We start from the raw sequence: 20,340 nt of genomic DNA on the forward strand, positions 1-20,340 counted from the left end.
CCGCGCCATCGGCACGTCCTTCCATCCACGTGTCGCTAAATAAGTGGACCTCCTCGTCACGCCAACTACAATTCCGTGACGAAGTCGCCTTCTCTAACGCTATAAATCCAGGCATCAGCCTCCCCCCTTCCTCACAATTGCGATTGTTTTGCTTCTCAACAATCTGAAAAATCCTCCTTCAAATCTCTCTCGAAGCTCCCTCAGCCTTTCAAGGTGTGTTCTTTTTCTCTTGTTTCTTGTTAATTTCTTGTTTCTTGTTAATTTCTTGTTTGGTTGCTAGGAAAGTGTAGGAAAATTGGAGATTCTGTATTTGATTTGGTTGATGTTTGAGAATTATGATTAATCGGTTGGATCTGTTAAATTTAGCATTGTTTTGGCTTTTGATGTTAGGGTTTTTGATTTATTGGATGCGAAATTAGTAACTTGGAAAGAAAATTTGCGTCGAATTTTGTGTTCAATTTTCACGAATTAGGGGTTTTGTGCATTTTATCTTAATGATCGGCATGTCTTTTCGAATTGAAATTAAATTTCTTTGTATCAATTTTGACTAGTAGGTTTTATTCTGTATCCGATATCAAAATTGAGATTTGTTAATGTTCAATTTAATTTTGCTATTTATTTTTATTCCAAAATTGAGTAATTTTAGACTAAAATTGTGTCTTTGATCTGTGATTTAAAGTTAAAGCAGGGTTTTTTTTTTCCTTTACCTGATTTGCTGAAATTCAATTTGCAATCTTGATCTTGAATTGATTTATTGTACATAAATGGCCGTTAATATTTTGTTTATATAAAAATTGGGATTTTCTTGAATAAAAAAATCTCCTTTGATTTCTGATGCATTAGTTTCCAAATTGGGGGGTTTATTTATTTATTTTTTAAAATCTGATTTTCTTATCTGTAATTCTTAATTTTGATCTAAAGGGATTTGTTTTTTTATGCTTAATCTTATGGTATTTTGGTTTCTGTAGATGCAAATCTTCGTGAAAACTCTTACCGGCAAGACCATCACCCTCGAGGTGGAGTCATCTGACACCATCGACAACGTCAAGGCCAAGATCCAGGACAAGGAAGGGATCCCCCCGGACCAGCAGCGTCTGATCTTCGCTGGAAAGCAGCTCGAAGATGGCCGAACCCTTGCAGACTACAACATCCAAAAGGAGTCAACCCTCCACTTGGTGCTCCGTCTTCGCGGTGGAATGCAGATCTTTGTTAAGACCCTCACCGGCAAGACCATCACCCTCGAGGTGGAGTCATCCGACACCATCGACAACGTCAAGGCCAAGATCCAAGACAAGGAAGGGATTCCCCCAGACCAGCAGCGTCTGATCTTCGCTGGAAAGCAGCTCGAAGATGGCCGTACCCTTGCGGATTACAACATCCAGAAAGAGTCAACCCTCCACTTGGTGCTCCGTCTTCGTGGTGGCATGCAGATCTTCGTTAAGACCCTCACCGGCAAGACCATCACCCTTGAGGTGGAGTCATCCGATACCATTGACAATGTCAAGGCCAAAATCCAAGACAAGGAGGGCATCCCCCCAGACCAGCAGAGGTTGATCTTTGCTGGAAAGCAGCTTGAGGATGGCAGGACCCTTGCCGACTACAACATCCAGAAGGAGTCTACCCTTCACTTGGTTCTCCGACTCCGTGGTGGTATGCAAATCTTCGTCAAGACCCTTACCGGGAAGACCATCACCCTTGAGGTCGAGAGCTCCGACACCATTGACAACGTGAAGGCTAAGATTCAAGATAAGGAGGGCATCCCACCAGACCAGCAGAGGCTTATCTTTGCTGGAAAGCAGCTTGAGGATGGCCGCACCCTTGCCGACTACAACATCCAGAAGGAGTCCACTCTCCATTTGGTTTTGCGTCTCCGTGGTGGCATGCAGATTTTTGTCAAGACCCTGACAGGAAAGACCATCACCCTGGAGGTCGAGAGTTCGGACACCATTGACAATGTCAAGGCCAAGATCCAGGACAAGGAGGGAATCCCACCGGACCAGCAGAGGCTGATCTTTGCCGGGAAGCAGCTCGAGGATGGCCGCACTCTGGCGGACTACAACATCCAGAAGGAGTCCACCCTTCACTTGGTGCTGCGTCTGAGGGGTGGTATGCAGATCTTCGTGAAGACCTTGACAGGAAAGACCATCACCTTGGAGGTGGAGAGCTCTGACACCATCGACAATGTGAAGGCAAAGATCCAGGACAAGGAAGGCATCCCTCCGGACCAGCAGAGGTTGATTTTCGCTGGAAAGCAGTTGGAGGATGGAAGGACCCTGGCTGATTACAACATTCAGAAGGAGTCCACCCTTCACCTTGTCCTCCGTCTCCGTGGTGGTTTTTAAGTGCTGGATGTGGCCGGTGGCCGTCTTCTACCCGTTCTCGTTGAATTGTTTATGTTTTTACTGTTTTTATGTATTTAAGTTTGATGGTACTGTTTCTGCCTCCTGATTGAGGCATATGGACAAGTTTGGTTTATCTTTTACTATGTTTTGATAAATAAATTCCGTTCTGGTTAATAACTTCGTGTTTGAAATTTGTTGTGAATCTCTTGGTTTAATTTGTTTGTTTGCATGTTGTTGTGTTTGTGAATGGTTTGCTTTCAATCGTCTGTTTAATGTTGATTGTGTGGTGCGGTTGCCATCCTTGAACTGCTGGACCTTTGGTGCAAGACTGGCATTTCAAGGTGTGCCTCAATCTGTGGTTTCTGATTTTCCGGTGAGCTCACTCTAGCGTCCGGCATTTACCCCAATCAGTTTTCTGGCAACGGAGAGGGAAATTGATATTTACCCCAATCAGTTTTCCGGCAACGGAGAGGGAAATTGATATATCGGAGTGAAGGTGTCCGACTCAACTATGGCAATGGTCACTCTAGCATCCGGCATTTAGCCGAAAACCTAAGACTTTGCCACCCAAAAGAAGAGATGCTGTTGAGTCTATTGAAAACACGAGTTACACCAGTTGGTGGAAAGAGGAGACGTGCCGTGTCCAATGTATGCTAATTTGCCCCTCATAGCTGCAGCCACTATAGGCTGCCGATGAATTTCACCGTCCCCTGATGTATATTTTCAGTACTTCTCCACGTTTGAATATTGACATCCACGTTTGAATTTCGCTATCCTGGTGCATCCGCTCGCGACTCTCTTAGTCGAGTTGGAAAAACCCAAATAAGTTAACTGGCTTTGGACCTTCTGTTAAACGTCTATCCATTCAGGGCTAACCGCGTGGTTTTGTTACAAAATCGCTTTAGACCTCCCGTTTATATCTGGGAAACCATTTTTAGCGATTGAATTATATCTTTTGTACGAAAGTATTGGACATACTAATCCAAAGTAAGTTTCCACCACATTCATATGGCCTAACAGGGCTAAATGGTTACGGTTCAAAGACGGATCCATTCCTTACGCATCCTCATGTGGCGGAACTAGGGCCTCGGTTGGTCTTTAAGTTCGGATTTCAATGGATAATCCGTTTACTCAAGGTATTTTGAAGGTAGATGTTATTCATACGAACAAATGTTGGTAGATGTCGGTGTCACACGTTTTTAGTTTCTTTTATCACGTTACTTGTTGATTGCGACATACATATTACACCCTACTAACCTCCAAACAACAACCAAACGAAAATAAAAGGCTCTTTTTTAATCGATTTGAACTCAAAAACCAAGTTTTTCATGTTTGCATTTTTCAGGGGCCCCTCCTAAATTAGGCACCTTTTTATTCTGCGGTCACAACACACGCACAGGACGACTTTGTACGGATGTATATACAGACACGTATAAAGCTGTGTGGCATCAAGTTAATCTCCCTCCGGCATCCAATTCAGCTACCGATCAAACTCATATACATCCCAACTTCCATTCAACTTAGTGTCTCAATGGATCAGATTTTGATCTGAATTCGTTCAGTAGCTACTTGAACTTGACATCCGTTAAGATAACTATTTCGATATGGATTTTGTCGTAAATTGACGGATTATTGAATGGAGTCGTGTCAGTATAATTTTAGTGGCGACAGAGTTTGGGATTTCCTGTTCATTGACATGCCTAGATTCAACTACCATTCTTTGCTTCTTTAGAACCGTTCATAGTTATTGTTGCTTTCAACTCTCGAACATATATCCCAAAATAAATATTTGAGATGGATAGCACCCTATTCTATTGGCTCTTCTGTGACTTAATTCTCGTCAAGAAATACGCGAAATGGCGGACTCCGAGCACTCTTCTTCGGATGACACACACTCGGACTCTCGAGGTACTGCTTTTCTTTCGGTTTGTTCCATCTACGTGTGTTTCTTCCTTTTGCAGCCTCTTTTGTTTTGGTAGCGGTTAGCCTTACAACAATGCTGTAAGGGTCTTTTGACACTGGCTTGGAGATGTTTCATGGCTATAACCATGCATTAAAATCTCAAGGCCAGTTTGATAACTATTTCGGTTTTGGTTTTTAGTTTCATTCTTTTGACAATTTGCAATTTTGGAGTGGATAACATATTAAGAAGGGAATGATGAGCAAATCCGATGACGGAGCCACTAAGGGGGTCCCTAGCCCATCCTGCCTTTTTTTTCTTCTTACTGCTATTACAGATGTTGATGCTGCATATCAGTCTAATACCTTTAAAATTCAAGTGTGTTCTCAATCCAAATTTTTTTCTGTATCGGGCCGGGCCTCTTTTTTCTCTTCATCCCTCTTATTACAATGCAATCTTCACTTCCTCTTCTCATTCTATCAACTTTTCTTCGCTTTAAACTTATATTTTAAAAGATTTCTAGCTTACTCTTTACCTCATATTCGGATTTCTAGATTTGCTATAAAACTGGAGGAATGACCATCATCAAAACATGCCCTCTATATTTACAAAGAAATAAATGAAAATTGGAAACTAAAAATGAAATGGTTATCAAATATGTCCTCATCCGAAACCAAAAGCAAAATAAGTTTGTGTATTAATTCTTCTCATTGATCATGAGTTGTTTATTTCAGAGAAAAGCACAGAAAAATCTGAGCTTCAATTCTCCCAGGATGAGGAAGCGCTTATCATAAGAATGTACAATCTAGTAGGGGAGAGGTTGGTCCGTTTTATTCTTCGACTTGTAATTATCTCGATCGAACTGTATGTTTTAACAATTTTCCGGCAGGTGGGCTTTGATTGCCGGGAGGATTCCGGGGAGAACAGCAGAAGAAATTGAGAAGTATTGGACCTCTACATACTCAACTAGTCAATAAACAAGGTGGTTAGCTGGTTGTTTCATGTGTATCCAAAATATTTACTCCTTGTCCTGTAAGTTTACTGCCTACTTTCAAAAGAAATCTTCATGTATCAGACGATAGTCGTCAAGTAATTTAGTTACATCTATCATTTTTGAAAAGGGAACTGTTATTAGCACTTCAAAAATCTCATTCTACGCTCCTCACAAGTGTATTTTTCTTTCTAATTATAGAAAGTTTGAAGTGCCAAATGAAATTTTTGGAGTGCTAATAACAATTCCCTTTGAAAATTACAAATAAGTAAATGCTCTCGCTTGATGACCAGGGGTATCGGGACGAGTACCAATTATATGAAATCAACAAGTTTTCTACGAGTCATCGTACCAAATAGACTGTCAACCAAACATCTGACTTGCCTTTTACATTACTTTGTTTGTAAAGCTTGGTGTCAAGTACTTGCTTCCCGCACATCGCACAAACTCCTGCATAACATCGCACATCAGACTTTCCCGCAATAACAAACCTACAAAACCAGTTAGATCGCCAAATAGAGACACTACCTTTGGAGTAAGCACATGTGTGACAGTATTTGCCATCCTGGTGTACTTGCTGCTTGCAAATGATGCACTTGGTAGTTCCGCAAGGAGTCCACCTACACGCAAATGAATGAAACTCATGTCACAAAATTTGCAGACGATCCCATGTGACACATCCACACAAACAAACTGCATAAAAAGAACTCAAGAAACAGAAACGGGGTAGTCAAATCAGTATTGTACACATGAATCATGAAAGTGTTTTGTGCAACCTCGTGGAACTGATCAACGACATAACTTGTATCACAGAAAACTCAAGAAACGGCAATGGGGTACTTAAGCAATTATTGTATACGCAAATCATGAATCCATTTTGTGCATCATCTCAACTGATCAAAGATGTAACGGATAGTAGAGAAGACTATATCGAAACTATACGAAACTTATGCCTTTCTAGTCTCTGCAATACCCTACACAAGTCCTCTTCACAATTCGCAACATCTCGATTTCCCAAAACCACGAGACATACTGTTTATTGTTCATCCGGTCTGTTAAATAAAGAGAGTTTTATCGAAACACTCCCTATACTGTTCACGTTTAACGAAAAATCATATTTTTACCTTTTCCTGATACTATTTACTACACCTTTATTTGTCATTTTTTATTAAAATTAAAGTTTTTTTTGGATTTTTCGTTAGTTTTCATTTAAATTAAAAGGATGGCACCAAAATTTTCAAATCCAAATCCCTGCTCTGAACTAGCTAAACCCAATTTAAACAAGAAATTTGAAATTCAGACATATATACACAGAAATATAAGCAAAATAAAAATATAAGAAAGCGGACCGACCTTTTCTTCTTAGAGAGGAGCTTGTTCTCATTCATTTTCCGGTCACCGCCTTCGGTGGTGTTACTGGCACCTTCCTTCCACTTGTCCGGCACTATAACCTTCGATAGCTTCATCTCGCCTGTTAATTCAACAAATTCAGATAAAATATCGAAATTACTATCAATCGGAGTTCAGAAACTGCATAATACACTCAATCGAAATTACTATCAAGAGGATGAACATGCTATTTTGATTAACTAGCTTAACTAACATATGTATATAAATTTAATTTTTAAGATTTACTGCAAATTCGCTTATTTTGTATTTCAAGCTAAAATAGAGTTTGAATTTGACATTGGAATTACTTTCTAGTGATATTTTATTTTCACATAAGTGAGTGGTTGTCGATTCAACTTGAACGATGAGTTTGACACCAAATTATTAAAGTTGACATATTATATAACTTGACTCAAGTCCCCAATCCCTCAAGTACAATATCAATATATAAAAAGAGTAGTGCTATTCACACACACACACCTCTTTTTACTTCTACACACTTCTCTTATTTTTTTGGTCATCAAATCGATGAATTGAAAAAGATAAAAAAACATAAATAACAAAGAGTGTATGAAAAGTAAAAAAAAAAATTTGTATAAATGGTAGATAGTATTGAGTCAGATAAAAATACGAGATATATATTCCTAAGATTTCTCATTTCACTTAGTAGTAGCCCTCATGTTACAATCAATCCATTAATAAATTTCCTCAACCTCAATTATTCATATGTTGGGTTCCTCACGATCTGGCTGCATCCCACATGACTCATGAGATAAGAGATGAATATGCCTTCTTTTATTCTTGTTTCTTACAGGTTATTTTATATTTCCCATGTCTTTTTCTATACTTCAACAACAAATCATTATCTCGCCAAATGGAATTGACTGTGTAAATCTTAAAACGATAATGGCAAAGTCTTCTGTTTGCTCTAAACACTCCTTATCTTTTTAGAATTTCTTTCCAAGTATTACTAATTCTTTTTTATGCTGCTGGAAAAAGAGAAAGAAATAGTTTATCATTGTTGTAGTAAATCTTCTTTATTGATCATGCTTTCAACCAAGAAAAAAGCAACCTCTTCTGGGGACCTAAGCTTCACTAATCTCAGTAAAAGTCTTTGTTTAATATGATTAATCGTGCAATTACCACACAAATCAAAAGAAACCTCGCAAAAAGAAGCCAAAAATTGTGGAGAAATCATAGGCTTTATAGGCTGCTTTTGTTCGTTTGATTGATCAAAGCACATTTAACCATTTAAGTTCATTTTAATCTTCATTCTTAAAAAAAATAAAAAGATAAAAAAAACTAAGAAAACTGTTATTAGCATTTCAAAAATCTCATTCCACACTCCTCACAAGTGTATTTTTCTTTCTAATTATAGAAAGTTTTGAGTGTCAAATAAGATTTTAGGAGTGTTAATAACAATTCCATAAATAAAATAAAAACTTCCGTGCAACTAAAATACCACTCCGGCCTTAACACAATTTGTTTGTCTTGTTAAAATTTGAAACATGCGTCATGGATTTGAAATACCTTCAAGGTAACTTCTCGCAAAGTTTATCTTCTCATTTTCTCTCAACAACCAAATCCAGTTGTCTAGATGCCATTACGTTCGATTATTGTATGACCACTCACATTCAATCACGTTCATAGAAGCAGCACATGGACCCCACCCCCTGCCCAATTGCCAAACACCAATTGAGGGGCAGCCTGGCTTTCCTCAGTCCCCAATCCTAAACCCTGTTATTTTACTCTTTTTCCATCTAAATAAGTAAATATGCAGTTCACTCATGGATTTCTTTCCCAAAGTAACGGTTAAAAAATCAAAATATCCGATACTCCATAGCATTGTAAATATCTCTACAAGCAAATGATGTTTTTACAAGATGATTTATATTGATTAACATAAACTACTCAAAGCTTGAATGAAAGGAACAGGCACGCTGTATCGACCAGCCTAATCCAGTCATAATCCAATGATTAAAAATACCGGACAGACAAATGTGACTTGGTTCCCAGCCTTCTTTAAGTCACATTCATAAGTCTGACAATTTAATGCACCTCTCCTCCTCGTCTTCCTGGAGATCCAGCTGAAAGAAGCTCTTCCATCCATTGTTCTCACTTTCTTCAGATTCTCTGCTCCAAATTCTTTGACCCGAAAATGGAAAGAAGGGCGCCTCCGATGCCAGTTCTTCTTTACATTGCAGCTCTCATGGCTGCTTCTTGTTGTTCTTCATCAGAGGCAGCTGCCCCGAAAAGTTCTTTCGAGGACAATTTCGATATAATGTGGTCTGAGAACCATTTTACAGCTTCAGAAGATAAGCAGATCTGGTATCTTTCCCTCGACAAAGACACAGGTAAACATACACAAGATATATTATAAGCAACAGTAAATGCAAGTTAGGCCAGTTGACTACGACAATAAGTTTGCCCTTAGTTTATAATATCGTCCCGTCAATAAAGATTTATTTGCTCTTCCATATATATGTTTCAATCTTACTTGAAGATTTTCTTGTAATCACAATTGTATATGGATGTAATTCTGTAGCTTTCTTTCTTAAAATTGAGCAGGTTGTGGATTTCAAACGAAACAAAAGTACAGATTTGGATGGTTTAGCATGAAGATCAAGCTGGTCGGAGGTGACTCCGCCGGCGTAGTCACAGCTTATTATGTGAGTAATCCAGCATACAGTGGGGAATATATCTCCTTCTTTCTGTTGTGACAGCTTACTTATCACGTCACGCGATGAGCGCTACAGGAATTAAGAACGGGATACATGTGTACTGACTAATGAGACTTGAAAATGTACTTGTTGTTTGCAGATGTGCACCGAAAATGGAGCAGGGCCAGAGAGGGATGAGCTAGATTTTGAGTTCTTGGGGAATAGGAGCGGGCAACCTTATCTGATCCAGACAAATGTGTACAAGAATGGAACTGGAAACCGTGAGATGAGGCACCAGCTTTGGTTCGACCCCACTGAGGAATATCATACTTACTCAATTCTCTGGAATAATCATCAGATTGTGTAAGTATAGATCTTTCTTTAGCTCTTGCTCACACGTTTGACACACGAATGCTGTGTAAATCGTTTGATCAACAAAAGTTTGCTGATAGAACGGTTTAGATAGTTTGTGATAGTGATACGTATTTGTGTGTTAGATAATCTCTATAATATAGATGTGCCTTTAGATCTAAAGTAAAAATCATTTGATCAATCGAGTTCTGCCTATCTGGTAGTGTAGACAGTATTTACATGTGATGCATGTTCATATAACAAACAAACACATATGACCGACAATTTCTATGTAACACATGAAAGTATGCAAACCGAACGCATATGACCTACGAATATTGTCTGAGCCGTTAGATCAGTAGAAATCGTCTAATCAATAGAATTCAGCTGTCTAAGTATACATACATCTGTTTTGCATATAGGTTTTTTGTGGACAAAGTTCCCATAAGGGTGTTCAAGAACAATGGGGAAGCAAACAACTTCTTCCCCAATGAGAAGCCGATGTACTTATTCTCCAGCATATGGAACGCAGACGAATGGGCCACCAGAGGTGGGATTGAGAAGACAGACTGGAAGAAATCACCGTTTGTGTCCTCCTACAAGGACTTCAGTGTTGATGCCTGCCAATGGGAGGACCCATTCCCTGCGTGCGTCTCCACCACAACAAAAAACTGGTGGGACCAGTATGATGCCTGGCACCTATCAGATGCCCAGAAGAAGGATTTTGCTTGGATACAGAGAAATATGGTGATCTATGATTATTGCAAGGATTCTGAACGCTTCCCAACATTGCCAGTGGAGTGCCCATTGAGTCCATGGGAATAAAAATATATATTGCCAAGTTTTGCAATTTAGAGGTTAAGTCTCTGCGCAACGAAAATGTTGTTCTTTGTGACTGAAAAGGTACGGATTTGAGTCGTGGAAACAATTTCTTTGCAGAGTAAAAGTAAGGTTGCGTACGATAAAGGTTTCCCCCACCCTCACAAAACAAATGAGGAGCCTTGTTGGTTTGAAGTTACCTTTTTTTATTGTAAAGTTTTGTAATTTCAATTTTTGTTAAGGCACTAACATGTGCTTTTGTAGACCATCTTTTGTATTTGGCAATTGTATTTTTATTGAATTTTAAATCAATTTTGTTCAATAAAATAATTTATTCAATTTAAAATACCCATGTATCAATCTTACAATTAAGTGAGGATGGTGAAGCAAAATAATTTTGTAATTCTTGATTTTTTGAATATTTAGAATTTTAGAGCAAAAAATAAAATGTTTAAATTTGCTTGGCCAATTCTAATGATATTCTTTTTTTTTCTTTCTCTTGAGTTTAATATTTGATTTTATTCTATTCTAATTTACAACGACAAAATTTAAACTTGCCCATAAGCGGCTAGCTTAGAAACACTATCAAGAGCAAGTGAAATTAGATTCTAATTCGTCTTATGTGTGATTAGAGCCAACTAACCAAAATATGTAAAAATACACAGAGACACATAATTTAAGTGTTTAAGAGCATTTTACAGTTTTACTCGTGCCGTCCTAAGTGGCCAAGTTCGATTATCTTCTTCCCTAAACCATCAAAGGGAAGAAAAAAAATTAAAAAAGAAAAGTAGAATTACAATTGGATAAAACGACATGTCGCATACTCTAGCCTTCTCATCTTCCAAACGAAAAAGGCAACACTCGAAGACTGAAAATCAACCATCTACCTCCGGAGGCTGCTTCTTCCTCTTCCCACAAAGCAAAACCATCCCTACAAAAATTGAACCCCGAAAAATGGGTTCAATTCCGAAACTACCCCTCCTCCTCCTCACCACCGTCGTCCTCCTCCTGGCCGCCTTCACCGAGTTATCCGAATCCAACCCGGTCCCCGAACTCCTCTCCCTCCAATCCCGATCCAGTTCTGGGGTGATCCGCCTCGACGACCGCTCCCTCGCCCAATTCCTAACCGGCGTCAAAACCCCGCGACCCTACTGGGTCCTCGTCTTCTTTGATGCTGCGAAGCTCCACGACAAGTCGGAGCTTCACCTCAAGGAGCTCCGCAAAGAGTTCGCCGTCGTCGCCTCCTCCTTCATCGAGAACAACCAGGACCCGTCGTCCCCCTCCCACGCGAAGCTCTTCTTCTGCGACATCGAGTTCCAGGAGTCGCAGCACAGCTTCGCCCAATTCGGAGTCAACTCGCTGCCGCACATCCGCCTGATCGGCCCCACCCACGGCCTGAAGGAGTCGCAGCAGATGGACCAGGGCGATTTCTCCCGATTGGCCGAGTCAATGTCCGAGTTCATCGAGTCCAAGACCAAACTCGTCGTGGGTCCGATCCATCGGCCTCCGATGCTGTCCAAGAACCAGATTATGTTCGTCACCATTGCCTGGCTGATTTGCATGCCGTTCATTGCGAAGAAGGTTTACAGTGGCAAGACATTGCTTCACGATCCGAGGATTTGGCTATCGGGGTCGGTTTTTGTTTACTTCTTCAGCGTCTCGGGCGCAATGCATAACATCATTAGGAACATGCCCATGTTTTTGGTTGATAGGGAGGATCCTTCCAAGCTCATATTTTTCTACCAGGGCTCCGGAATGCAGCTCGGAACAGAGGGGTTCACTGTCGGATTCTTGTACACCATTGTCGGGTTGTTGCTGGCATTCCTCACCCGCGTGCTTGTTACGGTTCGCAGTGTCAAGGTGCAGCGCATTGTGATGATTATTGCACTGTTTGTTTCGTTCTTGGCGGTGAAGAAGGTGATCCAGTTGGATAACTGGAAGACGGGTTACGGGGTGCATGCTTTTTGGCCTACGAGCTGGAACTGAGCTCGGGGAGGATGAGCATGTCAATTCGCGAATTGAGCTTCTATAAAGGTGATAGATTTATGTTAACGAAAACTTTGATAACGAATTGATCATGAAAAAGATGTGTACTTTTTGATAGTTGGTCCTGCATTAGCAGGGCTTACATTATGTTTGAACCGAGAACTATGTATTAGAAAATTTCGGCTGATTACATATGCTTTGCGTTTATGATGTTTGTTATATATGTTTGGTATTGTCGTCAGCAGACCAAGGCATTGCAACCAAGGTGTTTGCTTTCCTTGTTAAAGCTAGTATATTAACCGATTACTCGCCTCTGCATTAGACGAGTATTGTTATTGCTTCATCTGCAGACCGTTGCAAACGAAAATTTCTCTCTTATGAACATTGTCTGGCTAGAATTTCTTCCGTTGGTTGTAACTTGACTAGGTGAATGTGATTTGCATTTGCTGGATGAGTTGCCCTACTGGACTGTGGACGAGATTGTCATTTGCGATGGCCTCTTGCGTTTGCAAAGAGGTCCGAAAACTTGGTTATGCTTGAGATTGGGTTTGTGGGGGGTAGAGTCAGTACCATTATATCTCGTAAAAGAAAACAATTAGATGTTGTTTGATAGGGGATGCAAAATAGAAACTTCAAGTAATCTTGTTGCGGAGTGTGCTTTGATCATATTCGTATGTCTCGGTTGTTAGAATCTTTAGTATGAGCATCGAGGAACTGATGCCTGCTTAAGAATAGATACAGGGTTGATAGTAGCCAATACGTCAAGTCTTTCCGTGGGTCTATATTTGAAGTGACATTTTAGCACTTGGATGAAGGTGTGATCTAGCTAATCATTTTGTTCAAGCGTCTATTTGGGTACTGGTTGCGCGATCTTATTGTGATTGGTATTCGTGTTGCAGTATACGGTCATTTAAGATAGTTTCTGGCATATAAATTTTGGCTGGATAGAAACTTTACTTAAATCTTGAAGAACAGGTTTGGTGATAAATTTGAAGGGCACCGGTGAAGGAGATGTTTCGGCTCTTGTACGAAAGACAATGAGTGGAGGGAAAGCTCTTGGCTCAGAGGTTTAGATTATAATCTGAAACCAGCAACAAAGCTTTTATTTAGCTAATTGTCCATGGTGAAGCGTCAATTTAGGAGGTTGAACGTGTACATTGGTCATTGGTGAGTCAAAATATACGTACTAATTTTTTTGGTTCTAAAATGTGTTCATTTTTTTTTTTTAATTATTCACTAAGAATTTGCTATCTCACTTTTCTTTTGAAGATGAGAACTTATATTCTAATGGATTTTGAGGAATTTTAGTGGATTTATATAAATTCATAGAATTTGATGAAATTCTCGTTGATTTCTAGAGTTTTTTCATGTGGATTTTGAGTGAGATTTCACAAAATCTCGGTGAAATGTGAGATTTGTGAATACGAATTCGTACAATTGTAAAAAATTTAATACCAAAAGAGGAGAGAAAGAATGGATAAATTCCTATATAGGCCTTTTAAGACCCAACCCTACTTGAGCTTTGCTTTGCCCCTCCAAATTTCTCACTTTCCATTAGAGTAAACATTTTGTCATAATAAACCCTAGATCCTTTCTTGTTCCTCAAGCTTCCTTTTGCTGGAGAGTTGAGACAATCGGTTTTGTTGTGATCTTATGTGAACGACTTATGCTTACGGATTCCATAACAGAATATTAGTACATATATCATGTCATATCCCGGTCCGGACCCTCACCACATCCTAGGCTCAACTTCATCGTAGCACAATATTGTACGCTTTGGGCCTCGACCACGCCCTCACTGTTTTGTTTCTGGGAACTCACAGGAGAACTTCCCAGTGGGTCACCCATCCTGGGATTGCTCTCGCTTAACTTCAGAGTTCCGATGAACTCTGAAGCTAGTGAGCTCCCAAAAGGGAGCGTGCTAGGTAGAGATAAGAATATACATATAAGCTTATATGATCCACTCTTCTGGGCGATGTGGGATGTTACAATCCACCTCCCTTAGGGACCCGACGTCCTCGTCGGCACACTTCTGACGAGAGATTGGCTCTGATGCCAAATTATCACATCTTGGCCCAGGCCCCCACCACATCCGGGGCTTGACTCGACCGTAGCACGATATTGTCCGCTTTGGGCCCTGACCACGCCCTTATGGGAACTCACACGAGAACTTCCCAATGGGTCATCCATCCTGGGATTGCTCTTGCGCGAACTCGCTCAACTTCGAAGTTCCGATGAACTCCGAAGCCAGTGAGCTCCCAAAATGTCTCGTGCTAGGTAGAGATGAGAATATACATATACGACTTACAGGATCCACTCCACTGGACGATGTGGGATGTTACATACCATAAACAAACCAAAACCCTACTTCTTTCTCTGCACTACAATATTCATTCTTCCTTTATTAACACGGTAACCTGCTTCAACTTCCACGCACTTAATCATGGTAACAATACCGGTTTTGTTTATGTTCTTCCTCATAATCGTGGAGATTACGATATTGGCGATGTTGGTGGGAACCGACTTAATCAAAGGGGACGTGATGGTAAGGGGTCTGGATTATTTCAAGTGCACTCACGGACCTCTGCCCATGACCGTAGCACGAGGGATTTTCTGGCTGCTTATCACGTATTGTGTTTTCAACGTTACGATGATTCAGGAGATTGATGGCTACCATTTTGCAATCGTTCTCACATGTAATGTTTTATGAATTCGCTCTTTTTTTTTTTCCTTTCCGTGAAAGCATTTGATACACTAATCCTTTTCTGTGGCGCACATGACTATTTAGTCTAGTGACATTCAATCTTTACTTTTTTAGAGGATGTCCGAGTTCAAATATCATGGACCATAATTGCTAATCATAAGAGAATAAAAAAAAATCTCTTAAATGTTGTACTCGCCATTAAATTTTGTTTTTCGGTGCTCACCATTAATTCCCATTTTTGTTGCCTTACTTGCAGGGTACTCCCTATTCCTTGCTCTTCTTATAGACAAACTACACCACCATACGGCATCTGCCTCAACAATTACAAACTAAAGGAGCAACTGTCATCCTTGCGCATAAGAATCGAAGAGTTGCAATCCGAACTCGAGACGGCTAAGACAGAAGACACTGTGTCGTGGGACGTAATATTGAAACTGCATGATGAACTTTAGGCAGAAAGCAATGAGAGCGCATGTTTCAAGTATCAGCGCTCAGTTCAGCAATAGACGCTGAATTTGAGAACAAGCGAGAAGAGACCACAGGACTCAAACAACAAGTATTTAAACTTGAGGCAGAGATGCAAGAGGACACGAGAATCCAACGAATGGGGGATGCATTTGAGTATGAAAAATTTGTGAACAAGGACCTCAATGAGCTAGTAACGAAACTTATTGAGCATAACACATGAATCTCGGAAGTGCGTTATAACGTTGAGGTGAATGGTTCTGATTGGTGACGCGTGACTAACGTCCGGAGATTGTCAAACTAACGGGGATAAGAAGATTAACGTTTAATTAAGGAAGTGTACACCCTTTGATGTGCTTCTACAAGGTGCACTCAAAAGTTTTATTAATTTTTGATGTGCTTCTATTAGAAGTGATTTTGTTCATTGAGAAGCATTTCCAAACAGGATGTGGAATTTTCCTCGATTAATTGAATGAATTTGTTGCTCACTCACTTTAATTACATTACATGCTGCAGGGTTATCCATGTTCCTTGACATTGTGCTGCAGAAAAACTACACTCCCGTGGTAGAGTCAACCAGCTAGAATATGAGACCACATTTCTTAAACATAAAGAATCTGCACTTGAGAAGGAGGACAAGAGAACGCAATACCCAAGGCAGAGGCGTGTAAACTGTTTCAGAGACAGAAATGGAGAGGGGCGAAAGAATCCGAAAACTTGTAGCTAAACTTAGGGATGAGAACAAGACAATGACAGCGATTAGGTTCTCAACTTGAGTCAAAGATACAAGACTTGTACGCTGCAGAAGCCGGTAGAATTGCTCTAGGAAAAATGGAATCTTAGAAACCAGTTGCAGTCGTTGGACTGGAGGTTGTCAAAGTCAGGTGCCAAGAACAACACTTAATTAAGACTTGATTGGTAACTTAGGATTGAACTTTAATGTAGAATGCCACTGAATATTGCCATAGACAAATTGTCATGCATTTGGATTTGGTTTCTCATTAAAACCAAACCAGAATATCCACCGACCCAAGAGATGGAGATGGGTCAGTCTCTTGGTCCAACAAATTTATGACTAAATTTTTATTTAAGAAAAAATGATGAACACGTCACGTGCGCGCTCTCTTTTTAGTTTCTCACATGTCCTTATTAAATATTGTCTGTTGATTTTATTTTATTTACCCAAATATCTGCTAATGCAAACCATTGATTAATTACCAACTGCTAAAGTGTTGCCGAAACGAGCTCTTCTCTATATTCTATCAAGAAATTAGAATGCATATTGCATAGAAGCTTTATCCTGTTGGAAAGGGTGGTCGTTCACGAAAGAAAAGTATATATTCCATACTTTCGGCACTACAAAAGAGACCCACAAACCGTAGAAATGCAGCAGTGTTTGATTCCCCATTTTGTTATGTCCAATTACCCTTGTATCCCTTCATCTGTTATAGCCATCCCTCCTCAAGGCAAAATTCACAAGGGCATCATGGCCATCACGTACTAATTAAGCAGACAAATCCTGTGTCATCTTTTTCTTTAGTGTACATGTTAAGCAACTTTTTGGAAAATCCCTCTTCCTTATATTCGTAGGCGGAAGTTCGCGTGAAGAGGGATACAGTGAAGATCGAAGATCAAAAAATGGAAGAGCAGGCTGAAATGGTGGGGAGGGCATTTGTGGATCACTACTACCATTTATTTGACACTGATAGAGCTTCCCTCTCTTCCCTTTACCAGCCTTCCTCTATGCTGAGCTTTGAGGGGCAGAAGTTATTTGGCGCTAATGATATATCTTCCAAGCTTAATCAGCTGCCGTTTGATCAATGCAAGCATTTGATCAGCACCATTGATTCGCAGCCATCGTCCCCAAGTGGCGGCATTGTGGTCTTCGTCAGCGGCAGCCTCCAGTTACCGGGGGAAGAACACCACCTGAGATTCAGCCAGGTAATTATTTATTTAACTTTCTGCAGATAACATGGTAAAATACTAAAATGTGGACATTTATTTATTTATTGTTCTTATTATTTGGGTTGCAGATGTTCCACTTGATTCCCACTCCAGAAGGAACCTTTTTTGTGCAGAACGACATATTTCGACTCAATTATGGCTAATTTATAAATTATTACCCAAGCCAAACAATGGGTTTTGCAAAGTATTGCTGAAATGTTGTTGCAACCTTGTTCTTGACTCTTGAAGGAATAAATACGTTATATCTGGTTAATTTTCTGTCATTATGCCTTTTACCTGGAGATGGTACTGTCACTACTGTGGCGGTTTTTTAAGTCAATTTTGTATCACCAATCCTTTTACTTGCTTACACGGCAATGAGTGATTGACTTAAGATTTCGCCTATTGCATGAAAGTTCTTCTTTCTTTCTGAGTGCGTGACTTTACTTGTTTAGACACGTAAGATGAAAAAGGCATATGCCATTTGGGACCAAGCTCAAGTTGCTAGGCTCTGCTTTATTTGTATTTGGTTCGTTTTATTGGGCCTTAATCCCCTCTTCCAATTAAAATAGCACACGGCCCAATGGATGGAGATGGGCCAATCACTGGTCCAACAAATTTGTTTCTGAGAATTTTTATTTGAAAGGGTGAGGCAAGTAAAATTTAGAAATTCTTCAGTTTTGATTTTCCGATTCACTCGTAAACAAATGCTGTACTTGGGCATCACCCTTGGCCCTCTATAGTACAAACCTCAAGGGAAGAGTCTCATTACTTTGCGGATGTATCAGACAGTACACTTGCTCTGATTGCCGGACACACAAAAAAAGTTCAATAACAAAAGGTAACAACAGTGAACAGTGCCTTGCATTTCACATGCGTTTTGAAAGTGGGTGAGTTGGGGGAATTCCCACTTGTGTAGAAGATTAGACAATGCCCACTAGCTTTATACAAAATCTGGTTTGGCACATTGCCTTCTACAAATGTTCAACAACAATTACTTGTTTCAGTAACACCCATGAAGGTGTCAACTAGTGGGCATTGACTTCGATCATTTTTCAACCATTGACTTCGATCATTTTTCAACATGTTGAGTATTCATCCAATTGGGTGTCAACCAATCAACATTTCTTGTTTTGAATAGGATGTTTACAAATATATTTTTACGTGTGGTTAACCTACGAGCAAGAAGCTAAAATGGTCCACAACTATGTATCGAACTCATTAACGACATATATTGTCTCTACATCTGTGAGTTGAACCAGAAATCTTCTTTGACTAAGTGAAGACTGAGTGTCGCTAAACCAGCTAATTATATGCCAAATCAGGCTAATATGTTTAATAATGTACTAATATGCAATGCATGTTTTGGATATACAACGAATCTAGAGGATTACGTTAGGATCTCCATGACTGAACAAAAACCCTAAAAAGTGGCCTCTAGGTGAGCAACACATTCCCGTTTTAGATCTTGCTGCATAATTTGAAGCAACCAGAATGAATAAACGTGCTTCCAACTCAACAAAAGTTCTACATGTTTAATGTATTAGAACAGCTAAGCCACAGCAGCATATGATTGCAAGATGATACGCTACAATTCAAGTAGTTGAGAATAAACTATTACATGAAAATTAATAATTCTAAAAGGAAACTGTTATTAGCATTCCAAAAATCTCATTTTATACTACTCATAAGTTTAATTTTTTTTTTCTTTCTAATTATAAAAAATTTAGAGTGCCAAATGAGATTTTTGAAGTGCTAATAACAATTTCTTTTTAAAACCATATATTAATTAAGAGGCCTAATTAATTACAATGCTGAAAATGATTTTTCACCAGTTAGAAAATATAATATTGTTGGAATTATCCATGCCGAACAGTTGGCACCAACGGCTAAAAGCTGCTTGTTATATATATATATATTAGATCCATATGTCATACGTAATCTGTATTTTTTTTTATTTTATAGAAATAATGTTCTTGGTGCTTGACTTATTTTACCTATAATCTATTAGCAAAAAGAAATGGAAGGAATTAGTGTGAGTTTGTAATTAAACATCTCTTCTTCTCGTGCACTGAATTTGTAAAGTACTTGAGCTAATGAAAGATTTGGCGCAAAACCGACCACAATGGCATTGTAAGATTTCTACAGCCAATCACACTTAATGAGTAATGAATAAGACTTGGTTGTTAGTGTTATTATTGTTGTGCATTGAATTTGTAATAAAAAATACAAAGCAGAGCTCAGACCAGCTGGCTGAAAAAATTAGTGAAAGCTGGATTGTAAATTGTATTAAATAAATGTCTAAGCATGGAAGGATTCAACTTGGACAATGTGTTAACCTGTTGCTGTCTTAAAATTTTCTATATTGGAACCTTGGGGTAATCCATTGAATTGATAGTTAGGTGCAAAAATAAAAGAAATGAAATGTCCTCTTTACCATGTTTGCTGAACTACTAAAACTGAAAAACATCCTTCAACGTATGTAATTAATTTGTTTATGAAAAAATGCCTGTAGTGTAACCCTCTACCAAATGTTAATATATTAGTGAAAAATGCTATAAAAATCAAATTATAGAAAGAAAAACGCTTACCTATCAATGGTTAATGCTCGATGTAATAATAGTTGGGTTCGATGATTCTTTCTTGAAAACGGTGACGAGGTTTAGGCTGTATAAGGAAATTATCTTGAAGGACTTGTCTGTGAGGAGGGTAAATTAGATAGGCTATTGTGTATGTGAGAAATTTATATGCAATTATGGCATTAAAGTCGTGATATTCTAAATCTATCA

At 39.3% G+C, this 20,340-nt stretch overlaps 5 protein-coding genes across 5 annotated transcripts; all 5 read left to right on the forward strand.

The window, feature by feature from the left end:
• The first annotated feature begins 60 nt into the window (after positions 1-60).
• LOC137729868 (polyubiquitin) lies at positions 61-2,519 on the forward strand. Its single transcript, XM_068468919.1, has 2 exons — positions 61-213; positions 969-2,519. Exon 2 carries the CDS (start codon positions 969-971, stop codon positions 2,340-2,342), a length of 1,374 nt encoding a protein of 457 aa, XP_068325020.1. The 5' UTR covers positions 61-213; the 3' UTR covers positions 2,343-2,519.
• A 1,283-nt stretch (positions 2,520-3,802) lies between these two features.
• Positions 3,803-5,313, forward strand: LOC137729871 (MYB-like transcription factor ETC1). The gene is made up of 3 exons (XM_068468921.1): positions 3,803-4,250; positions 4,977-5,061; positions 5,132-5,313. The coding sequence occupies exons 1-3, from the start codon at positions 4,199-4,201 to the stop codon at positions 5,217-5,219; spliced, it is 225 nt and encodes a 74-aa protein (XP_068325022.1). The 5' UTR covers positions 3,803-4,198; the 3' UTR covers positions 5,220-5,313.
• A 3,338-nt stretch (positions 5,314-8,651) lies between these two features.
• Positions 8,652-10,798, forward strand: LOC137729443 (probable xyloglucan endotransglucosylase/hydrolase protein 8). Its single transcript, XM_068468389.1, has 4 exons — positions 8,652-8,976; positions 9,191-9,291; positions 9,443-9,645; positions 10,056-10,798. Exons 1-4 carry the CDS (start codon positions 8,781-8,783, stop codon positions 10,456-10,458), a joined length of 903 nt encoding a protein of 300 aa, XP_068324490.1. The 5' UTR covers positions 8,652-8,780; the 3' UTR covers positions 10,459-10,798.
• A 497-nt stretch (positions 10,799-11,295) lies between these two features.
• LOC137727854 (probable dolichyl-diphosphooligosaccharide--protein glycosyltransferase subunit 3B) lies at positions 11,296-12,643 on the forward strand. The gene has a single exon (XM_068466687.1). The coding sequence runs from the start codon at positions 11,407-11,409 to the stop codon at positions 12,436-12,438; it is 1,032 nt and encodes a 343-aa protein (XP_068322788.1). The 5' UTR covers positions 11,296-11,406; the 3' UTR covers positions 12,439-12,643.
• A 4,526-nt stretch (positions 12,644-17,169) lies between these two features.
• LOC137727275 (nuclear transport factor 2B-like) lies at positions 17,170-17,822 on the forward strand. The gene is made up of 2 exons (XM_068466140.1): positions 17,170-17,548; positions 17,641-17,822. The coding sequence occupies exons 1-2, from the start codon at positions 17,246-17,248 to the stop codon at positions 17,713-17,715; spliced, it is 378 nt and encodes a 125-aa protein (XP_068322241.1). The 5' UTR covers positions 17,170-17,245; the 3' UTR covers positions 17,716-17,822.
• Positions 17,823-20,340: the final 2,518 nt, after the last annotated feature.

This window comes from Pyrus communis, chromosome 3 (genome assembly GCF_963583255.1).
Source record: "Pyrus communis chromosome 3, drPyrComm1.1, whole genome shotgun sequence".
Classification (NCBI taxonomy): Eukaryota; Viridiplantae; Streptophyta; class Magnoliopsida; order Rosales; family Rosaceae; genus Pyrus; species Pyrus communis.

Coding starts and splice junctions, on each gene's coding strand:
- LOC137727854 (XM_068466687.1), top strand. CDS start 11,407: ATGGGTTCAATTCCGAAACTACCCCTCCTCCTCCTCACCACCGTCGTC.
- LOC137729443 (XM_068468389.1), top strand. CDS start 8,781: ATGGAAAGAAGGGCGCCTCCGATGCCAGTTCTTCTTTACATTGCAGCT. Junction 8,977..9,190: donor TTCCCTCGACAAAGACACAG/GTAAACATACAC, acceptor AAAATTGAGCAG/GTTGTGGATTTCAAACGAAA. Junction 9,292..9,442: donor GCGTAGTCACAGCTTATTAT/GTGAGTAATCCA, acceptor TGTTGTTTGCAG/ATGTGCACCGAAAATGGAGC.
- LOC137727275 (XM_068466140.1), top strand. CDS start 17,246: ATGGAAGAGCAGGCTGAAATGGTGGGGAGGGCATTTGTGGATCACTAC. Junction 17,549..17,640: donor ACCACCTGAGATTCAGCCAG/GTAATTATTTAT, acceptor TTTGGGTTGCAG/ATGTTCCACTTGATTCCCAC.
- LOC137729868 (XM_068468919.1), top strand. CDS start 969: ATGCAAATCTTCGTGAAAACTCTTACCGGCAAGACCATCACCCTCGAG.
- LOC137729871 (XM_068468921.1), top strand. CDS start 4,199: ATGGCGGACTCCGAGCACTCTTCTTCGGATGACACACACTCGGACTCT. Junction 4,251..4,976: donor CACACACTCGGACTCTCGAG/GTACTGCTTTTC, acceptor TGTTTATTTCAG/AGAAAAGCACAGAAAAATCT. Junction 5,062..5,131: donor TACAATCTAGTAGGGGAGAG/GTTGGTCCGTTT, acceptor ATTTTCCGGCAG/GTGGGCTTTGATTGCCGGGA.